Source organism: Haliotis cracherodii, unplaced genomic scaffold (genome assembly GCF_022045235.1).
Source record: "Haliotis cracherodii isolate W230 unplaced genomic scaffold, xgHalCrac1.p SCAF_9, whole genome shotgun sequence".
NCBI lineage: Eukaryota > Metazoa > Mollusca > Gastropoda > Lepetellida > Haliotidae > Haliotis > Haliotis cracherodii.
Genome location: NW_027266343.1, coordinates 15,896,316 through 15,914,597, shown reverse-complemented (window position 1 = coordinate 15,914,597; position 18,282 = coordinate 15,896,316). Strand labels below are relative to the sequence as shown.

The window sequence follows — 18,282 nt, the reverse complement described above, 5'->3', positions numbered from 1 at the left end:
TTTGAATTATCCTACATTAACAAAATAACAAACGGTATGAACTATTAGTTTAATGATATTATGAATATTATACACTACCACGTGCACCTTCCTTTTTGTCCAAATTCCAGTGCACACAAAAAAAATATATTGTCAAGTGTTACTCGGACACTCACCATGTCAATGTTAAAAACGTTCGTTTTTGTTTGGTATTGATTAAAAGATTTTAGTAGTGCTTCAAATGTGTTGATCTTCCAAGGGGAATAATTTGATGAATTGGAAATATGCGTGAACATCGTATCTAGGGATATTGGCGATACGATGGTAATCAATAGTTCTCAGGAAAATATCTTTAAAAAAATTATAGTTAATATCTGCGATTTATCGATAATATATGTTAAAATCCTATTTCGGATTCGAACTATTCCCTGATTTATATCATTTCCGGTTGCGTTTATATCCATTCCGCAATTTTAAGTAACTCTATCAAAATGGTGTTGGAAAGCACAATTGTTTGGTAATTATTTTGGTGTATTGTATTGGAATTAGACCATATGTTCATACTTTTGTGACTTGTACTTGTTACGAATTCAAATGTGTTACGAATATGATGATCAGTTTATAATATGACTTCCTGATTCTTTCCAAATACGGCCGTGTCCAGATATGACGATGCACATTTGGTACTCGTCACCTATTATCGTTAGATTTTCAGCTACGTTTTGAATTAAATATTTTGATTTAAACATAATGTACGCATATTGTGTTTGGATCCATATGAAGTTACACCACACTGACCGATATAGAATTTATAATATTTATCTGCTATATTGTTTTGCTGAGATATGAAAGAACAAAAAGACCATGTTTTCGTTCTTCAAGTTGAAAGAACAGTCGGGTGCGAATAAGTAGGCATAGTCCAAATATTATTTTGCAATTAAACATTTTTTGTGTTACGAGATTGATGTATTTGAGTTGTGAAGGTGATTCATTTTCTATGACCAAAAGGGGGATCAGCCATGAGCCGCGATGGAGTCCTACAAGTCCAAACATAACCCTACATCACGACTGAGAACACCATTTTCCTACATCCCTTTCAGACTGTAGTGGTCGATTACCCCTTAAATATTCCTAAGATTTTTAAGAAATATTTCCCATGGGTTTGAGACTGAAAAGTTGATACTGCTGTACTCCCAGATATCTATCTAGACGTGTTATATCTTACACGGCATCTAGCAAAAAACGCACCGATTGGCGAAAACAGCACTGCGCCGAAAGTGAAAACGGTTACTATTGCCTGGCGATAACGGCGCCTTATTTTTTTTTTTACCTTGGTAGTGAAATAAATGAAATTAAAAACACACATAGTTACTTGCAAACACCAATTATTGTGAAATGTTAAGACAAGCTTACATTAGGAATTAGCATCTACTCCAATTGACTTGCCGACTCTGAATGGGAAGCGCAACTAAACTTATTGTGAAAACATCACATGCTTTGAATTTTGAAGTAACTTTATTTAAATTAACGAAATGTCAAGCTGAAACTGTATTTTTTTATCATTATATAATATATATTATTTATTATTTTATTATGAATCAGTGATTAACTGTGGAAGACAATGACAATGTAAATAAAGCATAAATACCACAACATAACATTATAAAGCATGTAAATAAGGCATATATACTACTACATTAATCATTCTTATCGTTATTATAAATAGAGGTGCCGTGTTCGCCCGACAATTAGCCGTTTTTGCCAAATGGGGTGCCGTTTTCGCTTAAGAAATTGGTGCCGTTTTAGCCTGCACCCGACTTACTCTCTGCTACCTCTGACATCAGTAGTCCATAGTGAAAACATGCCGTTTCGTGTACTTGCACGGAGGATACATCCAGCTGTGTGTAAAACGTTGGCTAATTCCTAATTTCATTGACACAAGTCTCTTAGGCATTCAGGTCGTACTTTCTAAAGGTTTGATAAATGAAGCAGTATTAGATTTGTCGAATGTATACAGTATTCTTAGAATACAAATATGTGTCTGTATATATGTACACAATAACGTTTTCTGGAGAACGCAGATGCGCATAAGAGAACCAGAGACCATATACGGACAAAACTTAAAGAGATTATTAATGTTGGATCTAATGCAGGGTTTCCATGTGTAAATAGGTTACCCATTTCAAGCATACTTGGATCATCAATGTCTAAGGTGTGTGTCACATTATGTCAATCCAATCCATCTTTTTAAAAAAAAAAAGTGGTATATTTATCCATCTTCCTGTTTGATAATGGTCGCAACATCTAATTCTCAATACAGTACAGTGTATGCCACTCACAGTATTTAATTGACAATCGATCAGGTTCTGAATTTCCTTCGATAAGTCTAAGTGTGGCCCTGTTGGATGGTTCCGTTTTATTAGATATTATATGGACATTTCTTGGTTAATATCGGTCAGCTTAGAAGTAGTGAACATGTTCTTCTTGAGCATTTTAACAGCAATGGACTTGGACAATCCTTACCCACAGAGGTCCGTACCTAACTGTTTTTGGCAGATTCGCACCCAAATGTTGGATAACCCGTACCCACTCATACCTAAACAACTTGATGACCCCAACCCAACATAACAATAGCAATACAATTTTCTCGTAGACAATGTGGACAGTGTATTACAGAAGTTGACTTGTCGTTATGAATTTTGATTAGCCTTCAACATGTAAATCAAACTAGATGATGGGAGAGGCTGTGGGTCTCACACACTGTATCCAGTATTAAAAACAGTACCATTAAATGCAGTTACAACTAGGGGTGGTTCGATACACCAACTGTGTGATCCGAGACGTATCACGATACTTGCATATGATCTAAATCTGTTGTGCATAAGCCATATTTTTCATTGATAGGATGGCCAAATACCTGGCGACCCGTGAAGATCTGGGGTAGAATAGATCATAAGCAACCCATGCTTGCCGTAAAAGGCGACTAACAGGATCGGGTGGTTAGGCTTGCTGACTTGGTTAATGCATGTCATCGATCCCAATTGCGTGGATCGATGCTCATGATATTAATCACTGGATTGTCAGGTCCAGACTCGATTATTTACAGACCGCCGTCATATAGCTGGAATATTGCTGAGTGCGGCGTTAAACAACAAACCAACCAACCAACCAAATACCTGGCACACTAACGACTTACAGTTGGCAGTGTCTACATGGTCAAGTGTGGCGTATTGGATGAAAATATTTATGTTTTCACTTCTTATATTTGCTAGTAATTAGTATTTGGTGTAATATTTATTAAATAATATATTTAAGGTAAGGCTCAATACTTTTGACTTAGTGTGATTGTGATAGATACTTGTTTCGAGAAGTAAAAAATTGCAATCCACCGATGCATCGTCCCACAAATTCAAGAAAGTTTTTTCAATATTTTCAGTGTTGACAACAGTGACTACATGCGGAATGGGGATTTCGTCCCAACTCGACTTCAGGCACAGCAGGATGCTGTCAATCTTGTTTGTCTGTCAAAGACGAGAGCTAACCCGGAGAATAATGTAGGACTACTGAAGATGTCTGGGTATGTACTCGGAATAATTGTTGATCTCTTTCCAGGGTTGCCATGGTCACTGGATCCCCCCCCACCCCCACCCCACCCCCCCCACCCCCACCTACATTCATCCTATGCTTCTACAGTTGGTTTCTGTCAATCTCATTAAAATCAGATCTTAGTTCTTGCTTCCGCTAAACAAAGATCTGAGGACATCCCATTACGGGTCACATCAGACCGACCTTGGGCGAACTTTGACCGACCAATTAAATGACCAATCAGAAGACAGCTTTCTCGTGCTTTACGGCACTAATTTCAAATTGGCGACTTCGCTTCGAAACATATTTTGACAAATTCTCGATTACAAATATGAAACCTGAACAAAGAAAAACATTCTGGAATGGCTAATAGATGGTCTAGATTGTAAGGATTCAGTCGTTAAACCTGTAACTATCGTTTGGAATACCCCATGTTAAAGTTTTCGAGGTTGCATGATTAGAAATCACATTGCGACTGTCACTTTCATAATCCGGTAAGCGACGCTGTGATCGGTCGGATGAAAGGTCGTTCTGACGTGACCCCGAATGGGATGTCTTCAGATCTTTGTTTAGCGGTAGCAAGAACTAAGATCTGATTTTAATGAGATTGGGTTTCTGTGAGCATCTTAGGGTTTAACCATGGTAATTGAGCACTTCAATGATGAACAGGATGATGAATTTAGCACTTCAATGATGAAAGATGCTTTTCATTTTACATCATGATCATTATGCAGTTCAGTATGGCTGAAGTGAATACACTATAAGGTGAATACAATATGTATAATTGAATATTTATGAACATTTATTCATCATGTTCATGAAAATAACAAGTCAGCAGTTGACATATTCATAGTTGCATCGCTCGTTACAACCTTACCCTGGGGGTCCAAAGAATTGATGGGCGTTATAGACAATCAACCATTTACCAAGGTGGCATTGTAGATGGCCAACACAGCAGACTTACACTAGTACTGCATGACTTGTATATGTTTCATTTTGTATATCTCGCTTTAATCAATTGTTAATAAATGACAGACGAGATGACAGTGTGGTAAGCTGTCCATGCTTACAAGTAATGTTTAGTGATTGAAGTTTGCTGTTTTGTTTCATCATACAAAATCTTGGACAACATAATAGTAACAGTAACCACCTAACAATCATATAAATTGAATTTTAGGCAAAATGTTTGTTTTAACTGTTAAAATCCAACCTTATTGGTAAATATTTATTTGTCAATTACAAACAATGTGTTCGGTGGTACTGTGGCAGAAGACAACATAAAAGAACTATATCATATATGTACATCTGTATGTCTGCAATAAAGATAGGAACAGTCATGATTACACATAGTATAGAATTAGTTCCGGATGAGTTTAAACTGACATTTTGCATAGTAAAACACAATCTATAGACATGATGACACACTGCCATGATTTCAGGCATGACTACACCAATTCATGCCAAGAATGTCTTGGTCACCTAGCCCGACTACTACAAGCATCATTGCAGACTTTTATGTTACTGTTGGACTATTATTAGATTAGCTTACTTTATGTACTGGACCGAAGACTGGTGAAGATCTGAGGTAAAATAGGTCTTCAGCAACCCATGCTTGCTTTAAAAGGCGACTATGCTTGTCAGAAGAGGCGGCAAATGGGATCGTGTGGTCGTGCTCGCTGACATGGTTGATATATGTCATCGAATCCCAATTGTGTGGATTGATGCTCATGATATCAATCACTTGATTGTCTGATCCAGACTCGATTATCTACAGACCGCAGTAATATTGCTGGAATATTGCTGAGTGCGTCATTAAACAACAAACAAATAAGGCATCATTGCACCAATTGGTGTAAAACTGTTTGAGTCTTCTATCCCGACTTCTACCAGCATCATTGTCTGTAGATTTTGATGTGACTGTTAGACTATTATTAGATGAGGTTACTTCATGTTCTGGACCGAACAGAAGTTTACTAGGCTTGGATTTCGGACTTGTGGCTGAAGTTGCAGACTGTTACACTGCCATGATTTATTTGTGATCCGATATTTATTATTATTCCAATTTAGACTTTCAAGGTTACCATAATGCCTCTACATTCATTGTGTTCGTGTAACCATGGTAACTATTACAGTCTGTAGGGAGTATTGAAGTTATTTGTGTAGATTTGATGATTGTCAAGAACATGTTTTTTATTTCAATTTCAGTGTTGAGGTTTTAGTCACTTTAACAACGGATGTTGGGCGTATCCTGGCCTCCCTGCATCAAGTTCAACCCAGAGGCAACATCACATTCATCACCGCGGTCAGGGTAGCTCATGTAGGTCATACTCCCACATTGGTCTTCACACAACACCCCATACCCGTGCTCGTGGGTTTCACTGAAGTGGTAAACGTCTGAGACCTGCATCACTTCGGGCTTTCCTCCCACATTAAGCTGACACGCTGTGATATAACTGGAATACTGTTAAAAGCGGCGTTAAATCCAACTCACTCACTCACTCACACAACACTCTTGCTCTGCAGGATTGCTTCCCTTAGACATGCCAGTATCCTATGATCATGGTTTTGAATCCAGATTCACCTATATTTAGATTCTTAGTTCGTCTGCAACATAACCATGTATGTGGGTTTCACCAAAAGTGGTAACTGTTTTAAGTCTGATTCACTTCAGGCTCTTCTCAATGCTTTAGGGGGCACGGGTGGCCCAGTCGTCTAAGGCGATGCGATTCGCAGTGCAGAATTGTGTCCCCTGGGCACGCCAGAAACCTATGATTGTGGGTTCCCCGATTATGTTTCTAGATTTGTCAGCACCTGACTCTTGCATCAAGTACCCGGTTAACTCCCTTGCGCCAGTCAACTCCCTTGCATCAGGTAGCCAGTAATAACACCCCTGTCTCTGGAAAATGACAGAGAATGTGATATGCCAAAAATTTGATTGAGTCAGGATCCTTAGAAATTATTTTATTAAAGACTGTTGCAGAGGATGATTTTAAACTTTATGCTATATTTACATTTTCTGTCAGTTTTGTTCAGTTCCAATTTGTAGCCAAATTGAAGCATTGAGTGAGAACTGGTTCAACATTATAGTCCTTTAATGCTACTCGCCAATGAGGACTACCATCACTGGATTTGTGTCCTTGTCCTCAGTACTATTTAGTAGTCTTGGGCTAGCGGACTAGTGTGAATTTTTTAAGGCTGAGCAGTGCGTGTAGATGTTTCCATGTTGTCGCACAATGAACAAAAACCGAGGGAGCAAAAGTTCAAAACAGTTTATTATGTCAGACATCAGTGCAGTTTCAGGCTTGCACATTGTAAAATGTTAACTTTCAAATCTTGTATACGTCATGTGACACAAATATGTATGTAAAACATCCTAGATCAACCCATGATGCAGCATTACACATGGAAACAGTTCAAACACATCAATCTCCTTCAATTGCACACAGCTGTGTTAAACGCGGTTCACAATCTGACTGCATGGCATTTTCCCAAAGGGAGGTAACTCTAGTCCAAATGCGAAACTCTAACGAAAAACCCGATGAACATTACAGTGCAAGTTTGTTGGTGTTTTCCAGTTAGCACTGAAACACAGACAGGGCCGGAACCACAAGCTGAGGATTGTTGTGTTTGTTGGTAGTCCAGTGGAGGATGAGGATAAGGAGGTAAGTACAAACTGTAATCAAGCTAGTTCACGTTCTTGGGGGGGCGCGGTCAGGTAGCCTAGTGGTTACAGCCTTTGCTCGTCACGCTGAAGACCCGGGTTCGATTCCCGACATGGGTACAATGCGTGAAGCCCATTTCTGATGTCCCCCGCCGTGATATTGCTGGAATATTGCTAAAAGCGGCGTAAAACCATACTCACTCACTCACTCATGTTCTTGGGTCATTTTGTTATATCTCTCTGTAGTACATTAGCATCAAATTCTAACACTAGCTTTTACTAGGGTTGGATATCAATATAAATCTTGGAGATCAATGTTCGTTAACTAAACATGCTAAATAACGATCAATTATCGATGAATATTGGAGAAGTAACTTTGAGCAAATATCGGAAAAACTCAGAGGCAAAACAACATATTTCACATCATCTGTGAGTAGTGACACATTAATGCATTGATTATTTTGTGGACATCTAAGATGTAAGAAAATCAGTTGCTATCCGTCTTCGGCAATGGTCAAAAACAAGTCTGCTTCAGGTAAATTAAAACATTATTTCATCACAATAATTTGTGTAAGGTATTATCGATGACACAATTTTCATATCGATAATTGTTAATGTTTATCCCATCGATGAAAGTTCTGATTATCAATCTTTTTAGTCAGCCCTAGCTTTCACAGAGTTTTTCCATTTTGCTGGGACTTTCATGTCCCATGTCAGAAGAGTATTTGATTAACTGTGTCTTCATGTTTTGAGTCTACAACAATGAAGATAACGCTTGTGCAAAACATTATCCTGAATATTGCTTTCGTACATACCATACCATACCATAAGCAAGCTTGAGAAATATTTTTTTGAATTTCTCGTTTTGGTACGGTAGGTGCTCAGCGAGCAACACAATAACACCTTTCCTCTTTCTCTGTATCTTCTTGGCTTGCATTTCGGTACACCTACGCTTAGCCCTTGATCCCTTTCCTTGGTTCCAAGGGGCACGGGTGGCCCAGTCGTCTAAGGTGCCGCGATTCGCTGTGCAGAGTTGCGTCCCTTGGGCACGCCAGAAACCTATGATTGTGGGTTCGAATCCCGGTTCGCCCCGATTATGTTTCTAGGTTTGTCAGCACCATACCCGTGCTCGTGGGTTTCACCGAAGTGGTAAACGTCTGAGACCTGCATCACTTCGGGCTTTCCTCCCACATTAAGCTGACACGCCGTGATATAACTGGAATACTGTTAAAAGCGGCGTTAAACCCAACTCACTCACTCACTCACTCCTTGGTTCCCGCCAGTTTGATTTGCTGCGATACTCAGTCTAACTTACAATCAGAAAGCTTGTTAAAAACCAGATTCAATTTTGGGTTGGTGATATCAACAACATGGCAGCTTGTCCCCTTGATTGCGACAAAGTTCGCGAGAAATTCAACATTGAAAACCTAAATGACATGCAAGAGAAAGCCCTAAGAGCCCCGTTACCCATTTTCCTTTTCCTTATCTTGACGTTTGATATCAATCTCTTTGTTTCACGGTAGTGGGAACAAAGATCTGATTACATCCCATTGCCGGTCATGCTGATCAAATATGTGTTATTTGAAAAGTCTTCAAGGCACATTGGCTAAGTGTGAGATCTGTGTGTTGTTGCAGCTGGTGAAGATGGCCAAGAAGTTGAAGAAAGAGAAAGTGTCTGTTGATGTGATCAACTTTGGCGAGGAGGTATGTAACTTGATTAAACCTTGTCGAGTCTGTCATCTGATAAACACGATAAAGCCATCTATGACATATGAAGAGCAGGCATACAAGTATTTCAAATCTATGGAGACACACTGGAAATAGCAAAGTTTTGTTAAAATAATCCTGGAATCTGATGATAGAGATGCAATATTATGTTTAAGTTTGTTCAGAATATTGAATTTCATTGAAAGAAGTTATTGATAAGTTTTTCCTATTTTGTATTAAAAACCTCTTAGTAGACCATAACCGTCTTTACCCTGTTTACTGCATCTTCCCAAGGCAAGGGGGTTAACTGACTATAAAAGTATAGTTTCCACCCTTGCTGAACTAGGCTGGATCCGCCTGGCTCGATCGTAGCGCCACCAGTGGCTATTATGAGTTACGTCCCTTATATGTCTCTCCTATTGACTAATTAGATTCCACCTCTCATATCAGTTGCATTTGCTCCAAACAAAATCAAGACGATCTGATCGCTAATCAAGATCTTTGTGGTAATTAAAGCGGTTTTACTTCGCGAAGTGCATCAATTCACTCAAGCAAGTTGATTACAAACATGAAAAGATTTGGAATATATCTGTTGACACTAAATTGATGGTCATATGCTTTGCAAATCCTGCAAACGACCAAAATCTGGACAGCAGTTTACAAACTGGATGTCGATTTCGTTACGCGATGTTGATTGGACAATGCATAGACTTGTTAGTTCAGCCAAAATATAACTCCAAAATTCCAGCCTAGTTCAGCAATGGTGGAAACTGGACTTTTATAGTCAGTTCACTCCCTTACCTTGGGAAGATATGTTTACTGTGTTTGCGGATGTTTATTACTGATTGAATGCAGGGATCTTATATACATAGACTCTACTTTAGTGAATAAGTGCAACAACTCGCATATTGTAACTAAGACATACATTGCTCTTGTGGGCTTACGCAACTGGTATCCAATTAGAAGTCTCACTGAAACAGCATTTGAAGCCCAATTATTTTCAAATAGGTCTACTGGTTGGTTTACAATTACTTAAACTGGCCAGAGAGTGCTATCAGGGCCCAATTGCACAAAGCGATCTTAGTGCTACGACTATTGTAAACCTATGTTAAAGTATGGGAGTTATGATCATCTTAGCGCTAAGATCGCTTTGTGCAAGTGGGCCCAGTACTCTGTATGAATGATAACGACAGTAAATGGTCAATGGCTCTAAAACCTGGAGCCCTGATATATGGATGGTGTTTTGTTTCACTTGATGTCCTGGGATGTTTCAGGGAGTGAACACAGACAAGCTGACTACATTCATCAATACAATCAATGGAAAGGAGGGAACAAGGTGAAAAATATAAAATAATAAATAATCTTTTTTCAATAGCATTCTAAATGATGGGAGGAAGATGGGGATCAATCTACTGTTCCTTTAAAAGTCTGTTTCCCAAATCATTTGATGTAAAGTATTGGCTTCTGACTGAACAAAATTCACATACTGTAAATCTTAAAATTGATGCGTCTTCAAATTAATTTGACTGCTGACCCTTAGCTAAAAATGCTACACAATATTAATGTGACTTTGTTATTTACTTGTTACAAATGCCGACATAGTTGTTTGTGCATATTTTCAAGTTAGTATTTCCACTATTTCCAAAGTGGGCTGTGAGGCCGTCTTATTGTTGATAGTCATTTTGGAAACATAAATGCAAAATTCGCCTTATACACGGCAATATACAATAATCAAGAAACAGATCAACAAATGAATTTGTGTGAGTTTGTTTGAGTATGAACCTCTATACAGCCTATGGGGGGTGGGGCATCTATACTTTTCCGATGATGTTATGATGTGACAGTGTTATGATAACGTCAGTGTTTGCCTCCGCAGCTCGCACCTGGTGACTGTTCCCCCTGGGCCGATGTTATCTGATGCTCTGCTAAGCTCCCCTGTCATCGTTGGAGAAGATGGCTCTGGCGTCGGCATCAGTGCAGCAGGATTTGAATTTGGCGTTGATCCTAATGAAGACCCTGAACTTGCTCTTGTAAGAAAATGTACCTTGTATACAAATATTGGAATATTGATCACGATGATGTAATAAGTCGTGTCCTAGCATCAGTGGTATCATTACAATATACAAGACTATTATCCCCACCTCGAAGTGGAAGAAGGATATATTAATGTCCATCCATCCTTCTGTCCTTCCGTCTTTCTGTCCGTTCGTCATGTTTCATTTCTGGAGCATAGCTCCAAAACCATGTGAGATATGAAACTTGGCACACAGATAGGTCTATTGATGATCTGGTGCTTTTTTCTGTTTGGGATTTATTGTAAAATTGATGTTTCGAGTTTCGATAGCATTGGCAACGACTTTGACTTGGCAATAGTGCTCTTTTCCAGAGCAGATCTTGAAAACCATACAATATATCTTGCCTTGCACACAACTGGACATGTTATATTGGCGGGGATAGGAGTATTTCATGCTTGTTCCATTGGGTAAAACAAATAGAACATTAGCTCTTTAGAGCCATTTTCACAATGTCGCATATGACATCCAAGTGGACAAAGTATGTGCAGGAAATATGAAGTGAAGGACTAATCAGCATAGCAGTGGAGTTACCAGGGGAGATAATTTACTGTGTTTGCAAATTGAGCAGTTGCACATGGGGCCCCTGGAGCAGTCTGCAGATATGTTTGTATGTTTTGTATTTTCAGAGCTCATTCGGCAGTCTATTCCAGACAAATGAAGCCTTATTTGCAAATTACTTGAACCCAGACTTTGATGATTTAACCTGGGGGATCTCTGCTGTTACTTCCTGCCTGAGGGAATTGATTGTTTGTTTTAAGGGTATAAAGTTTTGAATGTAAATTGGAGAAATTCTTTTGACAATTTGGAATCCTTCCTGAGCCATGGCCTTTAAGTAATTTTCATCAAGAAAATTACTGCCAGCCATAGTGTTATAACAACCTGCCCCTGCCTGGGTCGATAACAGCCTATGAGATCAGTACTGCTAGTTGTTTTGGAGCCTTTCTGCATATTTCAGTAATGTGGTTATTTAACTCATGCATGGGGTCCATAGTCACACCAGGCAGGACAACACTGTTGTCACAAACTATTTCTTTTTAAAAGCAGAGTGACCTTTCTCCCCAGGCTAATTTCCTGGAACCGTGAACTTAAATAAGTTTTGCTTATATTTGATACAAATATTGGAACTCAGACGTGTTTGACATAACATTTTTGGGATTGCAGTTAATATCTATTTTGGTGGGTCACTTGAATATGTTACCCCGAAAGTGACAATGGGCCAGATAGAGGATGTTAGGAAGAGGAGGGTGGGGTGGGGAAGGGCGACACAGTTGGCTCAGTCGTCTAAGGCGCCGCGATTCGCTGTGCAGAGTTGCACCCTTGGGCATGCCTGAAACCTATGATAGTGGGTTCAAATCCCTGTTCGCTGTGATTATGTTTCTAGATTTGTAAGCACCATACCTGTGCTTGTGGGTTTCACCGAAGTGGTAAACCTCTGAGACCTGAGACCTGGAATCCTGTTAAAAGCGGCGTTAAACCCAACTCGCTCACTCACTGTTAGAGAGGGTCCCCAGCAACCTTTGCCGGTCATAAGAGGCGTCCAGATGGATCAGGTGGTCAGGAAAAGTGACTTGGTTGATTGCATGTCATCGTATCCTGACAGCGTGGATCCTCGCCAACAATATCGTTCACTGGATTGTCTGGTCCACTGTTGATAGTTTACAGGCTGCTGTGATATAGCTGGAATATTGCAGACTATGTCAACTCAGAAAACATCACAGACTGTTTTATGATGATTACATGTCATTGTTAACCAGCATTATAACGTTAACAGTTTATAGCTTGCTCATTATATGGTTGCCAAATGTCTCCATGGTAACTGCTGTGTTGTTGCAGGCTCTGCGTGTGTCGATGGAGGAACAGAGAGCCCGGCAGGAGAGGGAGGCGCGGGACACTGCAACACAGGCTGTCATGGAGACCGGCACCCCAGGGCCACCAGCCACAGAGGGTAGGGCATTTAGACACTGGATTGTTAGCTCACCCTGGCATTATCACTGTGAGCGTATGCTATTGGTCACTGATCGTCCATTTGTTTGTCTCATCCTTATGATTGAACTTTAAGATGTCTTCTCCAAATCGACTGGATGCATTTCAAGATCATTTTCACATTTCATGTTCAACAGATGCCTGTTTAACAAAGTAAACATTTTTAAACTTGTCTTATCTCACACTATGCATTTCAACATACTTCACGTCACTGGTGAGTGGTGACATATTCAGGCATTGATTACTTTGTGGACCTTCATGATGTACCAAAATCAGTTGCTTTCCATCTTCGGCAATTGACATGATTCACAATAACAAGTCTTTTTCAAAATTTAAACTTTTATTTCATTACAATAGTTTATGTCAAATATTACACTGTTGTCTCGTGACGTGGTATGACCCTAGGGCACATATGATTTTATGAACTCTGATATTTTTGCCCTCGTAGGTAATAACTGTTGATATTCTTTCCCATCGACAACGATTCAAGTTATTGATCTTTTTAGTCAGGCCGACCGCTTCCGTGGTCAAGTGGTAGAGCGTCCGCCCGGAGAGTGAAAAGTCCGGGTTTGATCCCCAGCCACGTCATACCAAAAGACGTTAAAAGATGGTACTTGTTGTTACCCTGTCTGGCGCTCGGCATTAAGGAGCTAAAACAAGGACTAGTCGGCTTGGAGTCAGTATACTGTGTCTGAGTGGGGTATTCATGTTAAACTGCAGCATGGTATCTCAGTAGGCTGGCACTATAAATCGGCATCAGTCCAGACTAGTACAAGCAGCCACACACACACACACATGCATGCACGTGGCCATATAAGTGCAATAATCCCAATTTCACCTCACCTCACCTTTTAGCCAGACCTACTACTATTCATTGCTGATTCTGTAGTTTCTTTCAACTGATGTTCTAACTTCCTTGCCAGGTGGGAACCCCGAGGAGGTGCTTCTGGAGAAGGCAATTGCCATGTCCATGCAGACCGATGAGGCCACCACACCCACACCCACCAGTGGCATGGACTTTGGAGCAATGTCTGAAGATGAACAAATAGCATATGCTATGAGGCTTTCACTCAACACAGGTAGTAACTTCTCATCATGGATAAAGCTTTCTATATATGGTCTGTGTCTTAAGCCATTAATTCAAAATCAGTGATAGTCCTTTGGATATATAATGGCATTTTTAACAAGATTGCCTTGTGTGGAAGGGGGTCTGGACTAGCAAGTTTCACTGAACTGCTTAAAGCAACGTTAAGGGTTAGGGTTAAACTCAACTTTCTCACTTAGCTGTGTCCTGTGTCTTAATCTTTGATTGTAGAATGCACTGCAGGATTTTACAGTGTTTTGCAGCTAGTATACACAAATATTGAGAGGAATATAGTGTGTCCTGAGGGACACACAATAATATTTGTTGTACCTACAGCGCATCAAGAGCAGTTAGGGGTGTCTCAGTGTCTGTTAATTCACCCACCGATCATGACCACTGTCCTCATAATCACTGATTCATTCAAAGCTCTAAAGTAATTATCAAAATGTACAGTACACTACACAGTTTAATTAATTTACAGGGCCCTCAATCCCCCACCGTGATATTGCTGGAATATTTCTAAAAGCGGCGTAAAACCATACTCACTCACTCACTCACTACAGGGCCCTCATATTATCTGCCAGGACCCTTAAAATTAATTATTTTCTATGTCAAAGTAAAACCCTACACAATCAGTGACAGTGTCTGAATCATTGACTGTGAGTTGTACTGTGTCTGAATCATTGACTGTGTTGTACTGACCTGACAGTGTCTGAATCATTGACTGTGTGATGATGTACTGACCTGACAGTGTCTGAATCATTGACTGTGTGTTGTACTGACCTGACAGTGTCTGAATTATTGACTGTGTTGTACTGACCTGACAGTGTCTGAATCATTGACTGTGTGTTGTACTGACCTGACAGTGTCTGAATCATTGACTGTGTGTTGTACTGACCTGACAGTGTCTGAATATGAATCATTGACCGTATAATGTACTGACCTGACAGTGTCTGAATCATTGACTGTGTTGTACTGACCTGACAGTGTCTGAGTCATTGACTGTGTGTTGTACTGACCTGACAGTGTCTGAAACATTGACTGTGTTGTACTGACCTGACAGTGTCTGAATATGAATCATTGACTGTGTGATGTACTGACCTGACAGTGTCTGAATATGAATCATTGACTGTGTTGACCTGACAGTGTCTGAATCATTGACTGTGTTGTACTGATCTGACAGTGTCTGAATATGAATCATTGACTGTGTGATGTACTGACCTGACAGTGTCTGAATCATTGACTGTGTGTTGTACTGACCTGACAGTGTCTGAATATGAATCATTGACTGTATATTTACTGTTTTGCAGAAGGAGGTAGTGAGGGGAACACGCCAGCCCCAATGGAGGTAGAGGAGGACACAGGTGGCAAGCCCGATGCTGCGGCCACCGAGAAGAAGGTTTGTCAGTCTGTCCCTCTAGTTGTAGCTATGAGCCTGTAACCAAGACGCTATGGTATCACCTGCTTACTGTACTGCAAGTACTAATACTGGTCAACTATTTTAACTAGGGTTTCCTTTCAGCTACTATAACCCCCCTGTTGGGATTCCAGCATGACAGCCACTCACTCACTCCCCACTCACTCACTCACTCACTCACTCACCACCCATCCACTCACCCACTCACTCACTCACTCCTACCATATTTCGCATCAAGTACTGCCTTGCTGTAACTCTCATTGTCATTTCAGTGTAATAGGTGGCTCTCATTAAATGCTGGTACCTTACACTGGCCAACAGATGATAAAATATGTGTGCCCCCACCTGCCCCAATTAACAGATGATAAAATGTGTACACCCACCCTCCTCAGTTATCAGATGATATGATATGTGTGCACCCAATCACCCCAATAAACTGGTCATAAATTATGCCTGCACACACCCTCTCAGATTAACAGATGATAAAATATGTGCACACTCCCATCCCAATGAACAGGTAATAAAATGTTTGTGCACCCACCATGCCCAATTAACAGATGATAAAATATTTCTACACCAACTCACACCAATTAACAAATGATAAAATATGTGTGCACTGGTCCACTTTAATTAACAGACGGGGGCACGGGTGGCCCAGACGCCTAAGGCGCTGTGATTCGTTGTGCAGAGTTGCGTCCTTTGGGCACGCCAGAAACCTTTAATTGTGGGTTCGAATCCCGGTTTGCCCGATTATGTTTCTAGGTTTATCAGCACCATACCTGTGCTCGTTGGTTTCACCGAAGTGGTAAACGACTGAGACCTGCAACACTATGGGCTTTCCTCCCACATTAAGCTGATACGCCGATACTGTTAAAAGCGGTGTTAAACCCAACTCACTTACTCACTCATTTAACAGACAATAAAATATGTGTACACCCACCCCAATTAACTGATGATAAAATATGTGTACACCCAATCACCCCAATAAACAGGTGATAACAAATATGTGCAATGAACATTTCACAGCTAGTTTGTTCTATTTACTAATCATCTCTTGTTTCTTTGTGTAGGATGCGGATGAAGATTACTCAGAAGTCATGAATGACCCAGCATTTTTACAAAGTGTTTTGGAAAATTTACCAGGAGTTGATCCAAACAGCGAGGCTATTCAAAATGCTGTTAGCTCGTTAACAAATAAAGATGGTACAAAGAAAGAAGATGGAAAGAAAGACAAGGATGCCAAATGAGTTGGGATGAACCTCAACATTATACATTGTTATCATTTTGAAAGTTCGGAATACCACATCACCATCCAGCCTTTTATGCAAAATTGTACAATTCTGACTGGTTTGTTACCTGACTTAGTCATTCTGAACGTAGCCTCACTAGTTCAGTTATTGAAATAATGGTTTCGAGAGTTAAGAGTGAGGACTTTCCAGTTTTGCATATAATGGTTTTGTTCATGAGTAATGTAAATGATACAATGCTTTGTGTATTAATCTTTAGGATTGGAAGAACAGAGCTATAACTTGGAAATTGATGTTAACAGTTTTGCAGCCTTGTTTGCAATCATTTCATTCATGAAACACACGTGATGTGTTGTCAATGTGTCAACTACCAAAATAAATGTATGCCATAAACATGGTTGATGTTCGATTCTTCTTTCCTTGTCCCTTGTAGGCGGAGCTTGTCAGTCCCTTGTAGTCAGACCATACCCTTGTAGTCAGATCTTGTCAGTCCCTTGTAGGCAGAGTTTGTCAGTGGCTTGTAGGCAGATCTTGTCAGTCCCTTGTAGGCAGATCTTGTCAGTGCCTTGTAGGCGGAGCTTGTCAGCCCCTTGTAGGCGGAGCTTGTCAGCCCGTTGTAGGCGGAGCTTTCAGTCCGTTGTAGGCGGAGCTTGTCAGTCCCTTGTTGGCAGAGCTTGTTAGTCCCTTGTAGTCAGAGCTTGTCAGCCCCTTGTAAGCAGAGCTTTTCAGTCCCTTGTTGGCAGAGCTTGTCATTGCCTTTCAGGGAGAGCTTGCCAATGCCTTGTAGTCAGAGATTGTCAGTCCCTTGTAGGCAGAGCTTGTCAGTCCCTTGTAAGCAGAGCTTGACAATCCCCTGAAGGCAGAGCTTGTGGGGTGGGGGGGTGCAGTCGTCTAAGGGGCCGCGATTCGCTGTGCAGAGTTGCATCCCTTGGGCACGCCAGAAACCAATGATTGTGGGTTCAAATCCAGCTTGGCCCCGAATATGTTTCTAGGTTTGTCAGCACCATACCCGTGCTTGCTCGTGGGTTTCACCAAAGTGGTAAATGTCTGAGACCTGCATCACTTCAGGCTATCCTCCCACATTTAGCTGACACGCCCTGATATGACTGAAATACTTTTAAAAGCAGCGTTAAACCCAACTCACTCACTCACTCTTTTCTTCTGACTCCTGGAAACAAATCAGTACTCAGATGTAATTTACATCTATACCTGGCTTATTCCAACACTAGCAAGATCAGAGAAAATGGTTTGGGGATCTTGCCAGTTTCTTGGTAGTTTTCCTGGCTCACGTTTCTATCAATGTCAACCAATTGAGAGGCAGGCTCCTTTACTTGTTGAAGACCCTCTTGATCTCATGGGTCGCAGGGGCGGTCGGGTAGCAGGGGCGGTCGGGTAGCCTAGTGGTTAAAGCGTAAGCTCGTCACGCCGAAGACCCGGGTTCGATTCCCGACATGGGTACAATGTGTGAAGCCCATTTCTGGTGTCCCCCACCGTGATATTGCTGGAATATTGCTAAAAGCGGCGTAAAACCATACTCACTCACT

General features: G+C 40.6%; 1 protein-coding gene across 1 annotated transcript; it reads left to right on the top strand.

Moving 5' to 3' along the window:
* Nucleotides 1–435: 435 nt before the first annotated feature.
* On the top strand, nucleotides 436–17,131 carry LOC139452326 (26S proteasome non-ATPase regulatory subunit 4-like). The gene is made up of 11 exons (XM_071233761.1): nucleotides 436–496; nucleotides 3,416–3,556; nucleotides 5,770–5,881; nucleotides 7,140–7,226; nucleotides 8,861–8,929; nucleotides 10,207–10,268; nucleotides 10,809–10,962; nucleotides 12,841–12,952; nucleotides 13,914–14,069; nucleotides 15,385–15,473; nucleotides 16,562–17,131. Exons 1-11 carry the CDS (start codon nucleotides 471–473, stop codon nucleotides 16,736–16,738), a joined length of 1,185 nt encoding a protein of 394 aa, XP_071089862.1. The 5' UTR covers nucleotides 436–470; the 3' UTR covers nucleotides 16,739–17,131.
* The last annotated feature ends 1,151 nt before the right edge of the window (nucleotides 17,132–18,282 follow it).

Coding starts and splice junctions, on each gene's coding strand:
- LOC139452326 (XM_071233761.1), top strand. CDS start 471: ATGGTGTTGGAAAGCACAATTGTTTG. Junction 5,882..7,139: donor CCGCGGTCAGGGTAGCTCAT/GTAGGTCATACT, acceptor GGTGTTTTCCAG/TTAGCACTGAAACACAGACA. Junction 10,963..12,840: donor AAGACCCTGAACTTGCTCTT/GTAAGAAAATGT, acceptor GTGTTGTTGCAG/GCTCTGCGTGTGTCGATGGA.